The following is a 20,157-nucleotide window of genomic DNA, read 5'->3' on the forward strand; positions in this document are numbered from 1 at the left end:
AGGCATGATCCACTGCACCCAGCTAAAGGATTTCTTATGCTGTTAAAACAGAACAGTGTTTTAAAATGTATTTACAAAAACATCATTCTGACGCCAGGTGCAGTGCTCTTGCCTGCAATCCCAACACTTTGGGAGGCTGAGGTGAGAGGATTACTTGAGCCCAGGAGTTCGAGACAAGCCTGGGCAACATAGTGAGACCCCCGACTCTACAAAAAAATAATAAAACCAAAATGAAAACCAAAACGTTATCCAGAAAAACAAAGTGATAAAGTACATTACTGGGGCCCAGCATGGTGGCTCACACCTGTAATCCTAGCACTTTGGGAGGTCGAGGTGGGAGGATCACCTGAGGTCAGGAGTTCGAGACCAGCCTGGCCGACATGGCGAAACCCCATCTCTACTAAAAATACAAAAATTTGGTGGCTCATGCCTGTAATCCCAGCACTTCGGGAGGCCAAGGCGGGCGGATCACGAGGTCAGGAGATCAAGACTGTCCTGGCTAACACGGTGAAACCCTGTCTCTACTAAAAAAAAAAAAAATACAAAATATTAGCTGGGCATGGTGGCGGGCGCCTGTAGTCCCAGTTACTCGGGAGGCTGAGGCAGGAGAATGGCGTGAACCCGGGAGGCGGAGCTTGCAGTGAGCCGAGATCACGCCACTGTACTCCAGCCTGGGCAACAGAGTGAGACTCCATCTCAAAAAAAAAAAAAAAAAATTAGCCGGGCGTGGTGGGTGGGCGCCTATAATCCAAGCTACTTGGGAGACTGAGGCAGGAGAATCTCTTGAACTTGAGTGGCGGAGGTTGCAGTGAGCCGAGGTTGTGCCACTGGACTCCAGCCTGGGTGACAAATTGAGACTCTGTCTCAGAAAAAAAAAGTTATTGGAACAACTGGTGAAATTTCAGTGAGGGCTGAGTATAGTGTGGTATCAGTGGCATATTTCCTTATTTTGATAAATATATTGTGGTTATGTCAGAGAATATCCTGTCATAACCGCAATATAAGAGATACACAGTAACAAATTTATGGTAAAGGAGCATGATGTTTCCAAAGTACTCTCAAATGATTCCAGGAAAAACATAAGTAGACATAGATATATACGCCTGTATTATTTTTCTAGGGTTTACCAGCCCCCACAATTGCATGAGCCAATTTCTTTCTTTTTTTCTGTGTGTGTGTGACAAAGTTTCGCCCTTGTCACTCAAGGCTGGAGTGCAATGGCGCGATCTCGGCTCACTGCAACCTCCACCTCCCGAGTTCAAGTGATTCTCCTGCCTCAGCCTCCCAAGTAGCTGGGACTACAGGTGCCTGCCACCATTCCCAGCTACTTTTTTGCATTTTTATTAAAGACGGGGTTTCACAATGTTGGTCAGCCTGGTCTCGAACTCTTTACCTCAAGTGATCTTCCCTCCTCGGCCTCCCAAAGTGCTGGGATTACAGGCGGGAGCCAACGCACCCGGCCGCTTTTACTATTCTTGCAAATTTTTTCATTTGACATTCCATCGAAATAAAAAGTTAAAAAAATTCTTTTTCTTCTGAGGGGGTGTTTTATCAAGGACACCTTTATCAAGGGTCCCGGGCCTAAAAATGTTAAGAACCCATGATTTACGGCTGAGGAGGCAACTTCCATCCAAAATCCTAAAAGTCAAGTTCCTGTGACCTGGCTTCCTGAACCTCCCCGCTCCTGCGCCCCCTGGAGGTCAGGGCCAGAACAACACGGCATTCCTATAATGCTCCAAATCGCCACAAATCGACCTTGGAAATCCTGGGTGAGTAACGCAGACTGCGCACATGGCTTCAATTAGCGGAACTAAAACTTGCTGAACATCGTGTACCCGCGTGTCCATGGCCAAACGCAAACTCCACCTTTGTAAAAGTCTAGGTGAATTCCCAGCTGAATTCAGAAGCGTGACAGGAATGGGACTTTTCATTGGTGTCTTTTTCTTTTTTCTATTTTTAGAGTAGGGAGGAGTGTATTTCTGGATTGTTTAAATATTTACAATGAGCATGCATTTCCTTTGCAATTAAAAGAAAACCAGATTTTTTTTTTTTTTTTTTTTTTTTTTGAGGCGGAATGTTGCTCTGTCCCCAGGCTGGAGTGCAGTGGCGCGATCTCGGCTCACTGCAACCTCTGCCTCCCGTGTTCAAGCAATTCTCCTGCCTCAGCCTCCTGAGTAGCTGGGACTACAAGCGCCCGCCAACACGCCCAGCTAATTTTTGTATTTTTAGTAGAGACGGGGTTTCACCATGTTAGCCAGGATAGTCTCAATCTCTTGAACTGGTGATCTGCCTGCCTCGGCCTCCCAAAGTGCTGGGATTACAGGCATGAGGACCGCACCCGGCCGAAAACCAGATTTTTAAAAATTGAAGTTTGCTGTAGAAAAATACTGTGGGAGAAAGTTGTGGGCGGTGTTTTGTAGAGTCGCAGAAGGACATGGGAAAAAAAAATTGAGTGTGTTTCTGTAATCATCATAACAATCACACTCATTGTGCCGTAGGCTCCAAGGGAGGGCTCTGAGCTGTGGTTACCAGATAAAATACAAGATTCTCAGGTAAAATGTGAAAAAAAAAATATTTTTGTGATCTTAACTCACTGCAGTCTTGATCTCCTGGGCTGAAGTGATCCTCCTGCCTCAGCCTCCCAGGTAGCTGGGACCACAGGCACGTGCCACCATGCCCAGCTAATTTTTAATTTATTTTGTTGAGATGGGATCTCACTATGTTGCCCAGGCTGCTCTCAAACTCCTGGCCTCAAGTGATCTTTCCTCGGTGTCCCCATGCCCTGGGATTACAGTTATGAACCACCAGGCCCAACCCTGAAATTTAAAGTTAACTGGGCAGTCTGTAATGTGTTTTTGTTTGTGTGGGTGTGTGTGCTAAATCAGGCAACCGTATTCTGAGCAGAGGAGTGCTTTGATCTGACTTAGATTTTAATAGGCTCCCTCTGGTTGCTGGTGGAGATGAGACTACGGAGTAGGGGCAGTGAAGATCCAAGAGAGGAGGCTGCTGTAATGGTCCAAGCAGAAGGTGATAGTGATTTGGATCAGGGTAACAGAGCCGAGGTGGTGAGAGGTTGACCACCTCTCATGCATCTATTTCGAAGGAAAGGCCATGTCCAGGCTCCTTAGCTCGGCATTCAAGGCTTCTCTCCACCACTGGACACACTTACTCTCTAGCTTCTCAGACCCTGTTGCAGATAGAATCATGATCCCCAGTGATGTCCACATCTTAATCCCCTGAACCTGTGAACAGGTGACCTTCCATGGCAAAAGGGACTTTGCAGATAGGATGAAGTTAAAGATCTTTAGATGGGGGAGCGATTATCCTGGATTGGGTCTGGGTGGGCTCAATGGAATCACAAGAGTCCTTATATGAGGAAGATAGAAATTTGAGACATACGGTAGAGGAGGAGGTGATGAGACCACAGAGGCAGGGACGGGCGTGGTGCAGCCACAAGCCAAGGAATTTCAGGAGCCACCTGAAGCTGGGAGAGGCAAGGAACAGATTCTCCCCTGGAGCCTCTGGAGGGAGTGGTGACATCTTGATTTTGGACTTCTGGCCTGCAGAACCATGCCAAAATAATTGTCTGGCTTTTTTTTTCTTTTTTTTTCCTTGAGGTGGAGTCTTGCTTTGTCGCCCAGGCTGGAGTGCAGTGGTGCCATCTTGGCTCACTGCAACCTCCACCTCCCGGGTTCAAGTAATTCTTGTGCCTCAGCCTCCCGAGTAGCTGGGACTACAGGCATGCACCACCACACCCAGGTAATTTCTGTATTTTTAGTAGAGATGGGGTTTTGCCATGTTGGCCAGGCTGGTCTTGAACTCTTGACCTCAATGATCTGCCCGCCTCAGCCTCCCAAAGTGCTGGGATTGCAGGCATGAGCCACTGCGCCCGGTCCTGGTGTTAAGCCCGCAGTTTGTGCTAATTGGTTACAGCAGCCTCGGGAAGGTAATCTCGGCTCCTTCCTTGCCCCAGGCTCTAGGAAGTATCTTAGCCCCCAGCCCTGGGCTGCAGACCTATACCAGTCCATGGCCTGCTAGGAACCATGCAGCATCGCAGGAGGTGAGTGGCAGGTGAGTAAGTGAAGCTTCATCTGTATTTATAGCCACGCCCCTTCGCTCATATTACCGCCTGATCTGTCAGATCAGGGGCGGAATTACATTCTCATAAGAGCGTGAACCCAGGCCGGGCGCAGTGGCTCAAGCCTGTAATCCCAGCACTTTGGGAGGCTGAGGCGGGTGGATCACGAGGTCAGGAGTTCGAGATCAGCCTGGCCAAGATGGTGAAACCACGTCTCTACTAAAAATACAAAAATTAGCCGGGCGCAGTGGTAGGCGTCTGTAGTCCCAGCTACTCGGGAGGCTGAGGCAGGAGAATCGCTTGAACCTGGGAGGCGGAGGTTGCAGTGTGCCGAGATCGTGCCATTGCACTCTAGCCTGGGTGACAGAGTGAGACTCCATCTCAAAAAAAAAAAAAAAAAAAAAAAAAAAAGAGCGTGAACCCTGTTGTGAACAGCGCATGTGAGGGATCTGGGTTGCAAGCTCCTTATGAGAATCTAATGCCTGATGATCTGTCACTGTATCCCATCACCCCCAGACAGGACCATCTCGTTACAGGAAAACAAGCTCAGGGATTCCACTGATTCTACATTATGTTGAATTGTATAATTATTTCATTATATATTACAATGTAACAATAATAGACGGAGATGGTTGTGGCTTGTGTAGTTGGGGGCAGGGTAGCTCCATTTTCTATTGCCAACTTCATAACCCTAGAAGGATGATTTTTTTCTTTTCTTTTCTTTTCTTTTTCTTTTTTTTTGAGATTGAGTCTTGGTGTTGTCAGCCTGGGCTGGAGTGCAGTGGTGCAATCTCTGCTCACTGCAACCTCCGCCTCCTGGGTTCCAGCAATTCTCCTGCCTCAGCCTTCTGAGTAGCTGAGATTACAGGCACCCACCACCATGCCTGGCTAATTTTTGTATTTTTAGTAGAGATGGGGTTTCACCATATTGGCCAGGCTGGTCACGATGGTTTTTTTTTTTGAGACAGAGTCTTGCTTTGTTGCCCAGGCTGGAGTGCAGTGGCGCGATCTTGGCTCACTGCAACCTCTGCCTCCCAGGTTTAAGCAATTCTCCTGCCTCAGCTTCCCAAGTAGCTGGGATTACAGGCACCTGCCACCACACCTGGGTAATTTTTGTATTTTTTGTAGAGACAGGGTTTCACCATGTTGGCCAGACTGGTCTTGAACTCCTGACCTCAAGTGATTCATTTGCCTCAGCCTCCCAAAGTGCTGGGATTATAGGTGTGAGCCATTGCACCTGGCCCTAGAAGGAAGATTTAACAGTAAAATATACTTAAATGCTGGGCTACCTCCGCAGACTAGCTCGGCCTCTTTGGGTCTCAAATCAGCCTGGCCGGGAGGCTGAGTGGAGGTTACAATCTCTGCTTTCTTGAATCCCAAGGGAGGGGTTTAAGCCAACTGCATTCCTGAGCTTTTGCCCAGAAGGCTGGCGTCTTAGGAGGAAAGAGATAGATGGCTCCAGGCCGGGCGCAGTGGCTCACACTTGTAATTCTAGCACTTTGGGAGGTCGAGATGGGTGATTGCCTGAGCTCAGGAGTTTGAGTCCAGCCTGGCCAACATGGCGAAACCCCGTCTTTACTAAAAATACAAAAAATTAGCCGGGGGTGGTGACACACACGTGTAATCCCAGCTACTCGGGAGGCTGAGGCAGGAGAATTGCTTGAACCCGGGAGGCAGAGGTTACAGAGAGCCGAGATTGCACCCCTCCACTGCAGCCTGGGTGACACAGCAAGACTCTATCTAAAAAAAAAAAAAAAAAAAAAAAAAAAATGAGAGAGAAGAGATGGCCCCAAATAGGGAAACCAAGGCCAGGAGAGGGGCCGAGCCTGCACAGGAGCTTCCTCGGTTTTCCGAGCGCCGGCCCCCCCTTCTCTGCCTGGGAGGAGGTGGTTAGAGTCCCCTGGGTGTGTGCCCCGCAGAGGGAGCTCTGGCCTCAGTGCCCAGTGTGCAGACCAATGAGAGCCCCAGAGAGAAAGACGGTCATTTCCTCCCTGCATCTTTCCTTGGGGCTTTAAAAACCACAGCCCTTGGGCAGGAGGGACCTTCGATCCTCGGGGAGCCCAGGAGACCAGAACATGGTGAGTCTCGAAGGGGAATGGGAGCAGGAAACTTTGTCCTGGGTCCCTCCCATCTCTGCTCCAGTGGGTCCTTCTCTCTCCCCAACTCTCGCCGTCAACTCCGTCTGTCTCTCTCTTTCCTTCTCTCTCCCTGTCTTCCACCTCCCACCTTCCCTCTCTCCTGCATCCCAGGCTCTCACACTCCAGGGCTGGGATGTGGCCATGGGAATAAGATTGTCAAGATTGTGGGAGCAACAGCAACCTCATGGGGCTGGGACCCGAGAAGATTCCCCAGGGGAGGGGACCCTTGAGTTGGGTCTAGTAAGGTGACTAAGAATTCCACAAGCAGCTGAGCGCAGTGGGTCACACCTGTGATCCCAGCACATTGGGGATTGTGCCAAGGCGGGAGGATTGCTTGAGGCCAGGAGTTCAAGACCAGCCTGGCCAACATAGTGAGACCCTGTCTGTATTTTTTTTTTTATTTAAAGAATTCCACAAGTGAAGAAATCTAGAACAGGCCTTCCAGGCAGTGGGAATGGCAGAGAAAATGTTGGGAGGCTGGAAAGAACCAGTTTGGAGGAATGGTCAAGTTACTCAGATGCTCTTGCAGATAGATGTTCTTTTCTTTTTCGACTTGGGGTCTTGCACTGTTGCCCAGGCTGGAGTGCAGTGGCACCATCATAGCTCACTGCAGTCTTGAACTCTTGGGCTCAAGTGATCCTCCCTCTTTAGCCTCCTGAGTATCTGGGACCACAGGCATGCACCACTATGTCTGGCTAATTTTTAAAATTTTTATTCTTGTAGAGATGGGTTCTTGCTATGTTGTCAGGGCTGGTCTCAAATTCCTGGCCTCAAGCCATCCTCCCACCTTGGTCTCCCAAAGCTCTGGGATTACTGGCATGAGGCCATTATGCCTGGTCGTTTGAGATGTTCTGCATGACAGAGATGGGGAAACTGAGGCCCAGGCAGGAGCAGAGATGGATGGGGACCCTCCGTGGTTGGTGGCAGAAGCAGGTTATGCCATGGATTCTGTGAGTGTCAGAAGGAATGCACCCCAGGCTAAATGAGGGTCCCTGGCATCCCTGCATCTGGAGGCCTGGGCACTGAGCCAGCAGAGCTGCGATTCAGCACCTGCTGTAACACAGGCATTGCTTTGCTTCATCTGTGTCAAAGAGGAAACGGAAGATGGTTTGGATGGACCAGGGAGGGGTCTGATGTTGCTTCATTCCTGCATTCCAACCTTGAGATCCGACTTGGGCAAACGAGACTCTCTGATTCTTCTTCTTCTTTTTTTTTTATTTCCAAAACATATTCCAAAGTTGGTAAAAACTCATTATTGGCCAGGCGCGGTGGCTCATGCGTGTAATCCCAGCACTTTGGGAGGCCGAGGCGGGCGGATCACAAGGTCGGGAAATTGAGACCATCCTGGCCAACATGGTGAAACTCCGTCTCTACCAAAACTACAAAAATTAGCTGGGCGTATAAGCGGGTGCTTGTAGTCCCAGCTACTTGAGAGGCTGAGGCACGACAATAGCTTGAACCCATGAGGCAGAGGTTGCAGTGAGCCGAGATTGCTCCACTGCACTCCAGCCTGGCAACAGGGCCATCTCAAAAAACAAACATAGAAAAAAAAACTCATTCTCCCTGCCTATCCCAGAGCCTCTGACTCCTTTTCTTTCCTTTTATTTTGAGACAGAGTTTCACTCTTGTCGCCCAGGCTGGAGTGCAATGGCACGATCTTGGCTCACCACAACCTCTGCCTCGCGGCTTCAAGCAATTCTCCTGCCTCAGCCTCCCGACTAGGTGGGATTACAGGCATGCGCCACCACGCCTGGCTAATTTTTTGTCTTTTTAGTAGAGACGGAGTTTCACCATGTTGGCCAGGCTGGTCTTGAACTCCTGACCTCATGTGATCCACCCACGTTGGTCTCCCAAAGTGCTGGGATTACAGGTATGAGCCACCCTACCTGGCCCTCTGACTCCTTTTCATTGCCTCCTACCCTACCCGGGGCAACCATGGGATGCCAGTTTGTGGTGGATCCTTCCAAAAACAGTTTACAGATGCCTGAGAGCACAGATGCTTAGGGAACAAAGTAAGGACTAGTGTGATGCGGGGAACCCCAAAACTGAGCTCAGCTTCTGTCTCTACTATGAAATAGTTGTGGAGATCTGTCCTCTCCGTGCTTCTGTCTCCTTATCTTTTTGTTTTTTGAGACAGTGTCTTGCTCTGTTGCCCAGGCTGGAGTGCAGTGGTGTGATCTCAGCTCACTGTAACCTCCACCTCCTGGGTTCAAGTGATTCTCCTGCCTCAGCCTCCCAGGTAGCTGGGAATACAGGTGCCCGCCACCATGCCTGGCTAATTTTTGTATTTTTAGTAGAGACGGGGTTTCACCATGTTGGCCAGGCTGGTCTCGAACCCCTGACCTCAGGTGATCTGCCCACCTTGGCTTCCCAAAGTGCTTGGGTTATAGGTGTGCACCACCACACCTGGCCTGAAATGGGCATATTAACAGAAGCTCCTTGTAGGTTGTGGTCAGGATGGAAAGAGCAAATTCCATGCCGCATGCATAGTAGGTGCTCAGTAAGTACTGGCTGCTTTTGGGTGATCACCCAGTGCCCTGATGGGTGCTTTACTGCAGTGTCTGGTGCCTCTGGACACAGATTTCACCTACAAGGCTTTCTCCAGTCCAGCTGCCATGGACTGCAGCCTTTCTTTCTTGGGTGCATGACAGCTTCCTTCAGCTCTGTCTGGGAAGAAGTGATCAGGACCTTTTTGTTCTATTTTTTTTTTTTTTTTTTTTTAGATGGAGTCTCACTCTGTTACCCAGGCTGGAGTGCAATGGGGCTATTTCGGCTCACTGCAACCTCTGCCTCCTGGGTTCAAGCAATTCTTCTGCCTCAGCCTCCCGAGTAGCTGGGATTACAGGCGCCCACTACCATGCCTGGCTAATTTTTGTATTTTTAGTAGAGACAGGGTTTCACCATGTTGGCCAGGCTGGTCTCGAACTCCTGACCTCAGGTGATCTGCCCGCCTCGGCCTTCCAAATTGTTGGGATTACAGGCGTGAGCCACTGCATCCATCCTATTTTTTTTGTTTTTGAGATAGGGTCTCGCTCTGTTGCCCAGTCTGGAGTGCAGTGGTGCAATCTTGGCTCACTGCAACCTCCGCCTCCTGGGTTCCAGAGATTGTCCTGCCTTAGCCTCCCAAGTAGCTGGGACTACAGGCACATGCCACCACACCTGGCTATTTTTTTTTGTATTTTTAGTAGAGATGGGGTTTCACCATATTGCCCAGGCTGGTCTAGAACTCCTGACCCAAGTGATCCACCTGCCTCGGCCTCCCAAATTGTTGGGATGACAGGCATGAGTCACTGCACCTGGCCTGTTCTTAATTTTATTATGGAAAGTTTCAAACACACAAAAGTGAAGAGAATATTATAAGCCCCTATGAATCCACCACTGCCATTCTTAGTCATCTATAGCCCTGCCCTCCTTCCTCCCTCTGTCCCTCTGTCCCTGTCTGCTTTCTTCCTCCCTAATTCCCTCCTCCCTCCTTTGTTTCTTTTCTTTCTTCCTGCCTTTCTCCCTTTCACCCTTCTTCCCTTCCTCATTTCCTCCTCCTTCCCTCCTTCGTTCCCTCCTCTCTCTCTTCTCCCTTTCTTCCTCTTCCCTTCCTTCCCGCCTCCTTCCCTTTCCTCCTCTCTCTCCCTCTAGTTATTCCTTTTGCTGGAGTGTTTTTTGTGGAGTCCTAATTAGGGAAAAGGAGTCAGGCTGGCAGGACCGAGGGAAAGCAAAAAGAGGAAGCAGATAAACTGTGCATCTGCCTCTCTTCAAGGTCTAGGACACACAGCTCTCCTGTGCAAATAAGTCCCAATTTTCCTGCATCCAGCTATCGCCAGCCACTCAGCTAATAGAAAAGTGCAAGTTAGCTCACTGCAACCTTGGTGTTGTTGGTACTTCACAGAGCCCTTTTCACACACAGCACAAGCCCCATCGTATAAAATCACTAGCGAGCCTTTGTCTCTTTGCAGTTAGATCCTTTCTTGCTGACCTGCCCATTGCACTCTTGCAACACATTTTCCTACTTTCTCTAATAAATCTACTTTGCTTTACCTACAACTGTCTTGGTAAATTCTTTTACCCTGCATCACTGGCCCCAAATAGTCACATTTACCTGTGACATTATTATTATTTTTGTGAGAGAGGGTCTCACTCTGTTGCCCAGGCTGGAGTGCAGTGGCGTGATCACAGCTCACTGCAGCCTTGACCTCCTAGGCTCTAGTGATCCTCCCGCCTCACCCTTCCAAGTATCTAGGACCACAGGAGCACACCACCATACCTGGCTACTTTTTTTCTGTAGAGACAGGGGTCTTGCTATGTTGCCCAGGCTGGTCTCTAACTCCTGGGCTCAAGCAATCCTCCCACCTTGGCCTCCAAAGTGCTGGGATCACAGGCATGAACCACAATGCTTGGCAAAAAAAATCTATTTCTTATTCCTGTTTGTATCTTCCTCTTGCTGCCCCCAAACATTTTGTTCTGGGTTGGTACCATGATCCGACAATCAGTCTTAGTGTCCCAAGAAGAGAGGCAATCGGGGATTCGGTGCCATTGATGTGAGGCAGCAGGAAAGACGCAGAACCATCTGTGAAGTAATTTTTGCGGAAAAAAAAAATCGTACCTAAATTTAATCAAAGTTCTAAATCTCAAACTACCACTTTACAGCAAAACCAAGGGAGAGAGGAACAGGTTAAATAACACTACACCTAAAAAATGAGCAAAATCTACTTGAAATTGATAACTCCTGGCCAGGCGTGGTGGGTCTTGCCCGTAATCCCAGCACTTTGGGAGGCTGAGGTGGGCAGATCACAGGTCAGGAGTTCGAGACCAGCCTGACCAACATGGTGAAACCCCGTCTCTATTAAAAATACAAAAATAAGCCGGGCATGGTGGCACGCCACCTGTAATCCCAGCTACTCAGGAGGTTGAGGCAGGAGAATCGCTTGAACCCGGGAGGCAGAGGTTGCAGTGAGCCAAGATCGCGCTGCTGCACTCCAGCCTGGTGACAGAGTGAGACTCTGTCTCAAAAAAAAGAAATGGATAAATCCTCCTCCTAATGGCTTAGGGTTTTGAAATGATATCAGTTAGAACAGATGGGCTGCTGGCTAGGCGTGGTGGCTCATGCCTGTAATCCCAGCACTTTGGGAGGCCAAGGCGGGCGGTTGGGAGGCCGAGGTTGGGAGTTCGAGACCAGCCTGACCAACATGGAGAAACCCCATCTCTACTAAAAATACAAAATTAGCCGGGCATGGTGGTGCATGCATGTAATCCCAGCTACTCAGGAGGCTGAGGCAGGAGAATCGCTTGAACCCGGGAGGCGGAGGTTGCAGTGAGCAGAGATCGCGTCACTGCACTCCAGCCTGGGCAACAAGAGCAAAACTGTCTCAAAAAAAAAAAAAAAGAACAGATGGGCTGCTTGGCTCTCTATGGGAGTTAACAAGGAGAAAAAGGGAGGTGTGGAGCAGTAGATGAACTTGCAGAGGGTCATGCGGGCTTCACATAGGGCAGTCAGGAACTGAACCCCAGGGGACTGACTCCAAAGCCAGTGCTCCTAACCTGAGTGCCATTCTGAGCTCACCATAACTGGACTACTGGAGCCCGGGGCAAAAGCATTCCCATAGATTCATGCCTGTAATCCCAGCACTTTGGGAAGCCGAGGCAGGTGGATTGTTTGAGGCCAGGAGTTTGATACCAGCCCTGGTAACATAGCAAGACCCCATCTCTACTAAAATTGAAAAAATAAGCCAGGCATGATGGTGTGTGCCTGTGGTCACAGCTACTTGGGAGGTGGAGGCTGCAGTGAGTCATGATCGCACCACTGTACTCCAGCCTGGGTGACAAAGACCCTGTCTCTAAAAAATTTTTTTAAATAATATTTTTATACAATCTTTTTTTTTTTTTTTCTGAGACAGAGTCTCGCTCTGTTGCTAGGCTGGAGTGCAGTAGCGCAATCTCGGCTCCCTGCAACCTCCACCTCCTGGGTTCAAGCGATTCTCCTGCCTCAGCCTCCTGAGTAGCTGGGACTACAGGCATGCGCCACCACACCCGGCTAATTTCTGTATTTTTAGTAGAGACAAGGTTTTACTATGTTGGCCGGGGTAATCTCGATCTCTTGACCTTGTGATCCGCCCGTCTTGGCCTTCCAAAGTGCTGGGATTTCAGGTGTGAGCCACCACGCCCAGCCCCATACAGTCTTTTAAAGAATCAAAATTAATGCAAAAAAAAATCCATGGTGAGAAAAAAAATCCAAATTTTAAGTAAAGACCATCTGCTTTCATTTGTTTGCTTTAGCACACTGCATTGTTGCACAACAGAAACTGTCGAGGCTGGTCCCCAACATTCTATTTTTATGGCCATTTTATACAGGCGCCCACAAGCCCTTTTCCCAACAAGGAACATTGTTTTCCAATCTACAGATGCCTCGAATTCTCAGCTGGGCGGGTTTACCCAGGTTCACAGTGTGACAAGAACATGCAATCAGATTGGGCAACGTGGGGCTTTGTGTATAGTCATGGGTGTTTTGTGGTCTTGGGTACTTTTTCTAAGCTTTATAAACTTTTTCTTCTTCGTTCAAACTATGGGAATGGCCGGGCACAGTGGCTCATGCCTGTAATCCCAGCACTTTGGGAGGCCGAGGCAGACGGATCACCTGAGGTCAGGAGTTCGAGACCAGCCTGGCCAACATGGTGAAACCCCATCTCTACTAAAAATACAAAAATTAGCCAGGCATGTTGGTGGGCACCTGTAATCCCAGCTATTCAGGAGGCTGAGGCAGGAGAATCGCTTGAACCCAAGAGGCGGAGGTTGCAGTGAGCTGAGATTGTGCCACTTCACTCCAGCCTGGGCAATAAAGTGAGACTCTGTCTCCAAAAAAAAAAAAAAAAAGTAACAAGCGTTGTGTTGTGTACTGACCAGTCCGAATGGGTAGTGGCTACAGCCTTGCAGCAGGGCTAGACTTTTTTTTTGAAATGGAGTCTCGCTCTGTCGCCCAGGCTGGAGTGCAGTGGCACAATCTCGGCTCACTGCAACCTCCGCCTCCCAGGTTCAAGCAATTCTCTGCCTCAGCCTCCCAGGTAGCTGGGATTACAGGCGCCCACCACCTCACCCGGCTAAGTTTTTATATTTTTAGTAGAGGCGGGGTTTCACTGCATTGGTCAGGTTGATCTTCAACTCCTGACCTCGTGATCCACCCACCTTGGCCTCCCAAAGTGCTGGATTACAGGTGTGAGCCCCCGTGCCCGGCCAGTAGGGCTAGACTTTGACATTAGGTTGCTGGATCGTGGGGAAGCCCAGGGGCTTCGCAGGATGGGACTGAGGGGAGAGGTGGCAGGCTGGCAAGCGGTCCAACTAGCAAGGAATCATTTCATTTTTTTTTTTTTTTTTGAGACAGGGTCTCACTCTGTCACCTAGGCTGGAGTGCAATGGTATGATCTCGGCTCACTCTAACCTCTGCCTCCTGAGGTCAGGTGATCCTCCTACCTCAGCCTCCGGAGTAGCTGGGACTACAGGCAAGTGCAACCACGCCCGGCTAATTTTTGTATTTTCAGTAGAGACGGGGTTTTGCCATGTTGCCCAGGCTATTCTCGAACTCCTGGGCTCAAGCAGTCCGCCCGCCTCGGCCTCCCAAAGTGCTGGGATGACAGGCGTGAGCTACGGCATCTGCCTCAATATTTTAATAAGTGGTGTGACTCCCTAGTTGACTCTCAGCCCTCAGCATCCCCATTTCCTAGTGAGAAAAAGCCACACGGGGGAAAAGCCACATGCCTGAGCCAGGATGCCCCCTACCCGGGCACATGTCTGCAGACTCATCCTCTCTGCTCTCTCCGATTCCCCTTAGGACTCCTTCGATTATACCACCCCTGATTATGGGCACTATGATGACAAGGATACCCTGGACCTCAACACCCCTGTGGATAAAACTTCTAACACGCTGCGTGTTCCAGACATCCTGGCCTTGGTCATCTTTGCAGTCGTCTTCCTGGTGGGAGTGCTGGGCAATGCCCTGGTGGTCTGGGTGACGGCATTCGAGGCCAAGCGGACCATCAATGCCATCTGGTTCCTCAACTTGGCGGTAGCCGACTTCCTCTCCTGCCTGGCGCTGCCCATCTTGTTCACGTCCATTGTACAGCATCACCACTGGCCCTTTGGCGGGGCCGCCTGCAGCATCCTGCCCTCCCTCATCCTGCTCAACATGTACGCCAGCATCCTGCTCCTGGCCACCATCAGCGCCGACCGCTTTCTGCTGGTGTTTAAACCCATCTGGTGCCAGAACTTCCGAGGGGCCGGCTTGGCCTGGATCGCCTGTGCCGTGGCTTGGGGTTTAGCCCTGCTGCTGACCATACCCTCCTTCCTGTACCGGGTGGTCCGGGAGGAGTACTTTCCACCAAAGGTGTTGTGTGGCGTGGACTACAGCCACGACAAACGGCGGGAGCGAGCCGTGGCCATCGTCCGGCTGGTCCTGGGCTTCCTGTGGCCTCTACTCACGCTCATGATTTGTTACACTTTCATCCTGCTCCGGACGTGGAGCCGCAGGGCCACGCGGTCCACCAAGACACTCAAGGTGGTGGTGGCAGTGGTGGCCAGTTTCTTTATCTTCTGGTTGCCCTACCAGGTGACGGGGATAATGATGTCCTTCCTGGAGCCATCGTCGCCCACCTTCCGGCTGCTGAAGAAGCTGGACTCCCTGTGTGTCTCCTTTGCCTACATCAATTGCTGCATCAACCCCATCATCTACGTGGTGGCCGGCCAGGGCTTCCAGGGCCGACTGCAGAAATCCCTCCCCAGCCTCCTCCGGAATGTGTTGACTGAAGAGTCCGTGGTTAGGGAGAGCAAGTCATTCGCGCGCTCCACAGTGGACACTATGGCCGACAAGACCCAGGCAGTGTAGGCGACAGCCGCATGGGCCACTGTGGCCCGATGTCCCCTTCCTTCCCGGCCATTCTCCTTCCTCTTGTTTTCACTCCACTTTTCGTGGGATGGCGTTACCTTAGCTAACTAACTCTCCTCCATGTTGCCTGTCTTTCCCAGACTTGTCCCTCCTTTTCCAGCGGGACTCTTCTCATCCTTCCTCATTTGCAAGGTGAACACTTCCTTCTAGGGAGCACCCTCCCACCCCCCACCCCCCCCCCACACACACCATCTTTCCATCCCAGGCTTTTGAAAAACAAACAGAAACCCGTGTATCTGGGATATTTCCATATGGCAATAGGTGTGAACAGGGAACTCAGAATACAGACAAGTAGAAAGATTCTCGCTTAAAAAAATGTATTTATTTTATGGCAAGTTGGAAAATATGTAACTGGAATCTCAAAAGTTCTTTGGGACAAAACAGAAGTCCATGGAGTTATCTAAGCTCTTGTAAGTGAGTTAATTTAAAAAAGAAAATTAGGCTGAGAGCAGTGGCTCACGCCTGTAATCCCAGAACTTTGGGAGGCTAAGGTGGGTGGATCACCTGAGGTCAAGAGTTCCAGACCAGGCTGGCCAGCATGGTGAAACCCCGTCTGTACTAAAAATACAAAAAATTAACTGGGCATGGTAGTGGGTGCCTGTAATCCCAGCTACTTGGGAGGCTGAGGTGGGAGAATTGCTCGAACCTTGGAGGTGGAGGTTGTGGTGAGCCATGATCACACCACTGCACTCTAGCCTGGGTGACCGAGGGAGGCTCTGTCTCAAAAGCAAAGCAAAAACAAAAACAAAAACACCTAAAAAACCTGCAGTTTTGTTTGCACTTTGTTTTTAAATTATGCTTTCTATTTTGAGATCATTGCAAACTCAACACAATTGTAAGTAATGATACAGAGGGATCTTGTGTACCCTTCACCCAGCCTCCTCCAATGGCAAGATATTGCAAAACTACAATGCAGTCTCATAACCAGGATATTGACATTGATACAGTGAAGATACAGGACATTCTCATCACCACAGGGATCCCCAGGATGCCCACCTCCCTCCACCCCCACACCCCAGCCGTGTCCCTAACCCCTGGCAACCAGGAATCCACTCTCCATTTCTATAATGTTGTCATTTCAAGAATGTTATTCAATGGAATCATAAAGTATGTAACCTGTTTTGAGCTTAAAAAAAAAGTATACATGACTTTAATGAGGAAAATAAAAATGAATATTGAAATGTTGTGTTATTTCTAGTGAATAATTGACTTTGCAGTAGGTATTAGTCCATTTTCACACTGCTGATAAAGACATACCCAAGACTGGGAAGAAAAAGAGATTTAATTGGACTTACAGTTCCACATTGCTGGGGAGGTCTCACAGTCATGGCAGGAGGCAAAGGCACTACTTACATGGTGGCGGCAAGAGAAAATGAGGAAGAAGCAAAAGTGGAAACTACTGTGAAACCCATCAGATCTTGTGAGACTTATTAACTACCACAAGAATAGCAAGGGAAAGACTGGACCCCATGATTCAATTATCTCCCCCTGGGTCCCTCCCACAACACATGGGAATTCTGAGAGATACAATTCAAATTGAGATTTGGGTGGGGAGACAGCCAAACCATATCACAATATTTCTGCTTTGATTGTGTAGTGTGCATGTGCATGGATTATCTAGAAATAGCGTGCAGACCAGCCAGCTGTGGTGGCTCATGCCTGTAATCCCAGCACTTTGGGAGGCCGAGGCAGGCAGATCACCTGAGGTCAGGAGTTTGAGACCAGCCTGGCCAACATGGTGAAACCCCGTCTCTACTAAAAATACCAAAATTAGCTGGTGTGTTGGTGCACACCTGTAATCTAAGCTACTTAGGAGGCTGAGGCAGGAGAATTGCTTGAACCCGGGAGGTGGAGGTTGCAGTGAGCCAAGATCACGCCACTGCACTCCAGCCTAGAGTGAGACTCTGTCTCAAAAAAAAAAAAAAATTAAATTTAGAACTAGTGTACAGACCCAATGTCGTCCAACAGAAATATGATGTGGGCCACATGTATATCTTTGTTTTCTAGTAGCCACATTAAATAAGTAAAAAGAAATAGATGAAATACTTAATAATATAATAAATCATATGTTATATTAAGAACAATGAGGCTTATGTCTGTAATCCCAGCACTTTGGGAGGCCAGACTGGGCAACATAGTGAGGCTCCATCTTCAAAAAAATTAGTCTGAGCGTGGGGGCTCATGCTTGAAATCCCAGCACTTTGGGAGGCTGAGCTGGGCAGATCACAAAGCCAGGAGTTCGAAATCAGCTTGGCCAACATGGCGAAACCCCATCTCTACTAAAAACACAAAAATTAGCCGGACATGATGATGCACATCTGTAATCCCAGGTACTCAGGAAGCTAAGGCATGAGAATCACTTGAACCCGGGAGGCAGAGGTTGCAGTGAGCTATGATTGTGGCTCGGCACTCTAGCCTGGGCGACAGAGTGAGACTCTCTCAGAAAAAAAAAAAATTTTTTTTTTAACGAAAAAATTAGCCATTGTGGTTGGTAGTGCCTGTGGTCCCAACTACTCGGGATGCCGAGGCTAGAGGATCGCTTGAGCATAGGAGTTTGAGGCTGCAGTGAGTTGTGACGCTGCACTCCAGCTTGGGTGACAGAGCAAGACCCTGTCTCCAAACAAACAAACAAACAAACAAAAAATTGCCTGAGTGTCTCGATGGACAGATGCTGCAGTCTCTTGAGCTTGCAGAAGTGGCTGTGAGTGGTGTCTGTGCCTGCTTGAGAGTAGACGTTGGTACCTGGGACAAGATCCTCTCTGTAACTTGCGCTCATTAGTACAGATTCCCCAGGCATCGAGGTCACGGGGAAGGACCTGAGCCCCAGCCGCCTTCAGCTCCTGGGGGTGGGCTCCCGGCAGCTCCTTCCTCAAGAAGACAACACCAGCCTTCTGGCCTCCTGGCCTTCTCCCACCTGCTCCAGTCTCTTCCATGGCTGCCCCTGACCTGGATAGTTTCCCTCTGCCTCTTTGCTGGACCTTTCTCCGCGTCCTTTGCAGAGTTTTTTCCTCTTCGACGTTGGCGTTCCTCAGCTGTGTGTCCACCTCATTCGGTGTGCTCACTCCTGCAGCTTCATCCAATATCTTCAGCATCTCTCTTCCACACTGGGCCTCCCCACCCCCTTGCCACGGCCAGACTGACCTCAGCAGTCTCCCCGGAACCTCTTCCTCCCCTTCCCTCCCGACTCCAGAGACAACCCCGCGGTGCACCCAGTCACCCAGGCTTGAGCCTGGGGCCCATCCTGGATGCTACCTCCTTCCCGCCCCACGCCCTGCCTGGCCCATGCCCTCCATCCTCTCCCATTTGGCTCTCTGCCTTGCCCCTTCCCTGATTTCCTGGCTGTCCAGTCTGTTTTTCCCAGACCATCCCTGCCTCTATTCTGCCTTCCTTCAGGGGTTACCTCCTCCAGGAAGACCTCCCTGACTTCCTCCTCTGCCTCCCCAACCCCTACATTCTATCTCTATTCCCAGTCATCCTGTAGCTTTCCTGGCTTCGGGAGTTGCAGGCAGTGGGTATTTTCTACCCACCCTGATTTGGGAAGGAGATAGTGTCCCAAAAGCTGGGAGGCCAAAGAGTAGGAGTCGGAGGCCAAGGAGTGGGATCCAGGTAGTCTTTCCAAGGCAGCCCCCATCTGGTGTTGACCTGCCCTGCCCAGTATGGAAGTGGGCTGAAGGGGCAGACAATTGCCAAATCTGCAGCTTGGGGAATCTGCTGGGTCAACAAGTTCCGAAGGGGAAGTGGTAGGGAAGGGAAGTGGATGATGGGCTTGGCTGAGTCAGGCTGTGTCCCCTTTCCGGCACCCACCCCCACTCCCTGCAGCCCTGGGATCTTATTCACGCATCTACTCTGCAGACCAGGATGCCCCTAAGTCCCGGAGCCAAAGCCTTCTCCTCTTTATCTGTGCCACGTGACCGTCCTGAACCTCACACCTCTCAGAGCCAGGAGGGCATTTCTCTAGATGAGCACAGTCCCATAGAAATAGACTGTGAGTGGCCGGGCGCGGTGGCTCACACCTGTAATCCCAGGGCTTTGGGAGGCCGAGGTGGGTGGATCACCTGAGGTCAGGAGTTCGAGACCAGCCTGGCCAACATGGCAAAACCTCGTCTCTACTAAAAATACAAAAACTAGCCAGGTGTGGTGGCGCATGACTGGAGTCTCAGCTACTCGGGAGGCTGAGGCAGGGGAATTACTTGAACCTGGGAGGCGGGAGTTGTGGCGAGCTGGGATCGTACCACTGCACTCCAGCCTGGGTGACAGAGCAAGACTCTGTCTCTAAATAAATAAATAAATAAAATAAAATAGAAGAGAAAGTAATAGACTGTGAGCCAGGAGGCAGGAGGATCGCTTGAGCCCAGGAGTTTAAGACCAGCCTGGGCTTAACATAGGGAGACCCTGTCTCTACAAAAAATAAAAACAAACAAATGAAATAACTGGGTGTGCAGGTGTGCACCTGTAGTCCCAGTTACTCAGGAGGCTCAGGTGGGAGAATTGTTTGAGCTCAGGAGAGACTGAGGCTGTAGTGAGCCAAGATCGCACCACTGCACTCCAGCCTCGGTGACAGAGTAAGACCCTGTCTCAAAAAAAAAAAAAAAAAAAGAAATAGAATGATATTTATATTTTCCCACAGGCAAGCGACAAAAAGAAACAAAAAGAATCAGGTAAAATTAATTTTGATAATACATTTTATTTAACACAATATATTTAAGGAGTCTCATTTTAACATGTGTTCAATAGAAACAAATTCTTGAGACTTCATATTCTGTTTTTTTTGGTACTGTGTTTTCAAAATCTGGTGTGTATTTTCCACTCACAGCACTTCTTATCTCGGACCCGAAGACATTTCAAGTGGTCCGTAGTCTCTTGTGGCTGGTGGCTGCAGTGTTGGACTGCTCAGGGCCAGACTTCCTTGACTAATGTATAGAGCGTCTACAGAATTTGAACATCTAACTGTTGGAGCCGTGCTTCTAACCCTCCGAGGTTCTGGTGTGATATTCTAGGATCCTGTGATTCAAATAGCC

At 49.7% G+C, this 20,157-nt stretch overlaps 1 protein-coding gene across 4 annotated transcripts; it reads left to right on the top strand.

Moving 5' to 3' along the window:
* The first annotated feature begins 703 nt into the window (after nucleotides 1–703).
* Nucleotides 704–16,330, top strand: C5AR1 (complement C5a receptor 1). 4 transcript variants are annotated; one of them, XR_008541041.2, is made up of 4 exons: nucleotides 704–1,769; nucleotides 3,618–3,759; nucleotides 3,974–4,071; nucleotides 14,030–14,117. XR_008541041.2 is itself a non-coding variant. In XM_054673547.2 (3 exons), the coding sequence occupies exons 2-3, from the start codon at nucleotides 3,742–3,744 to the stop codon at nucleotides 15,077–15,079; spliced, it is 1,068 nt and encodes a 355-aa protein (XP_054529522.1). In that variant the 5' UTR covers nucleotides 715–1,769; nucleotides 3,618–3,741; the 3' UTR covers nucleotides 15,080–16,330. The 4 variants fall into 4 exon arrangements, 3 of the variants coding, with proteins under 3 accessions (XP_054529522.1, XP_009434180.1, XP_524316.3); XM_054673547.2 differs by lacking the exon at nucleotides 3,974–4,071 and having other exon boundaries at nucleotides 715–1,769; nucleotides 14,030–16,330; XM_009435905.4 differs by lacking the exon at nucleotides 3,974–4,071 and having other exon boundaries at nucleotides 715–3,759; nucleotides 14,030–16,330.
* Nucleotides 16,331–20,157: the final 3,827 nt, after the last annotated feature.

The sequence above is a fragment of the Pan troglodytes genome, chromosome 20 (assembly GCF_028858775.2).
Source record: "Pan troglodytes isolate AG18354 chromosome 20, NHGRI_mPanTro3-v2.0_pri, whole genome shotgun sequence".
Lineage (NCBI taxonomy): Eukaryota > Metazoa > Chordata > Mammalia > Primates > Hominidae > Pan > Pan troglodytes.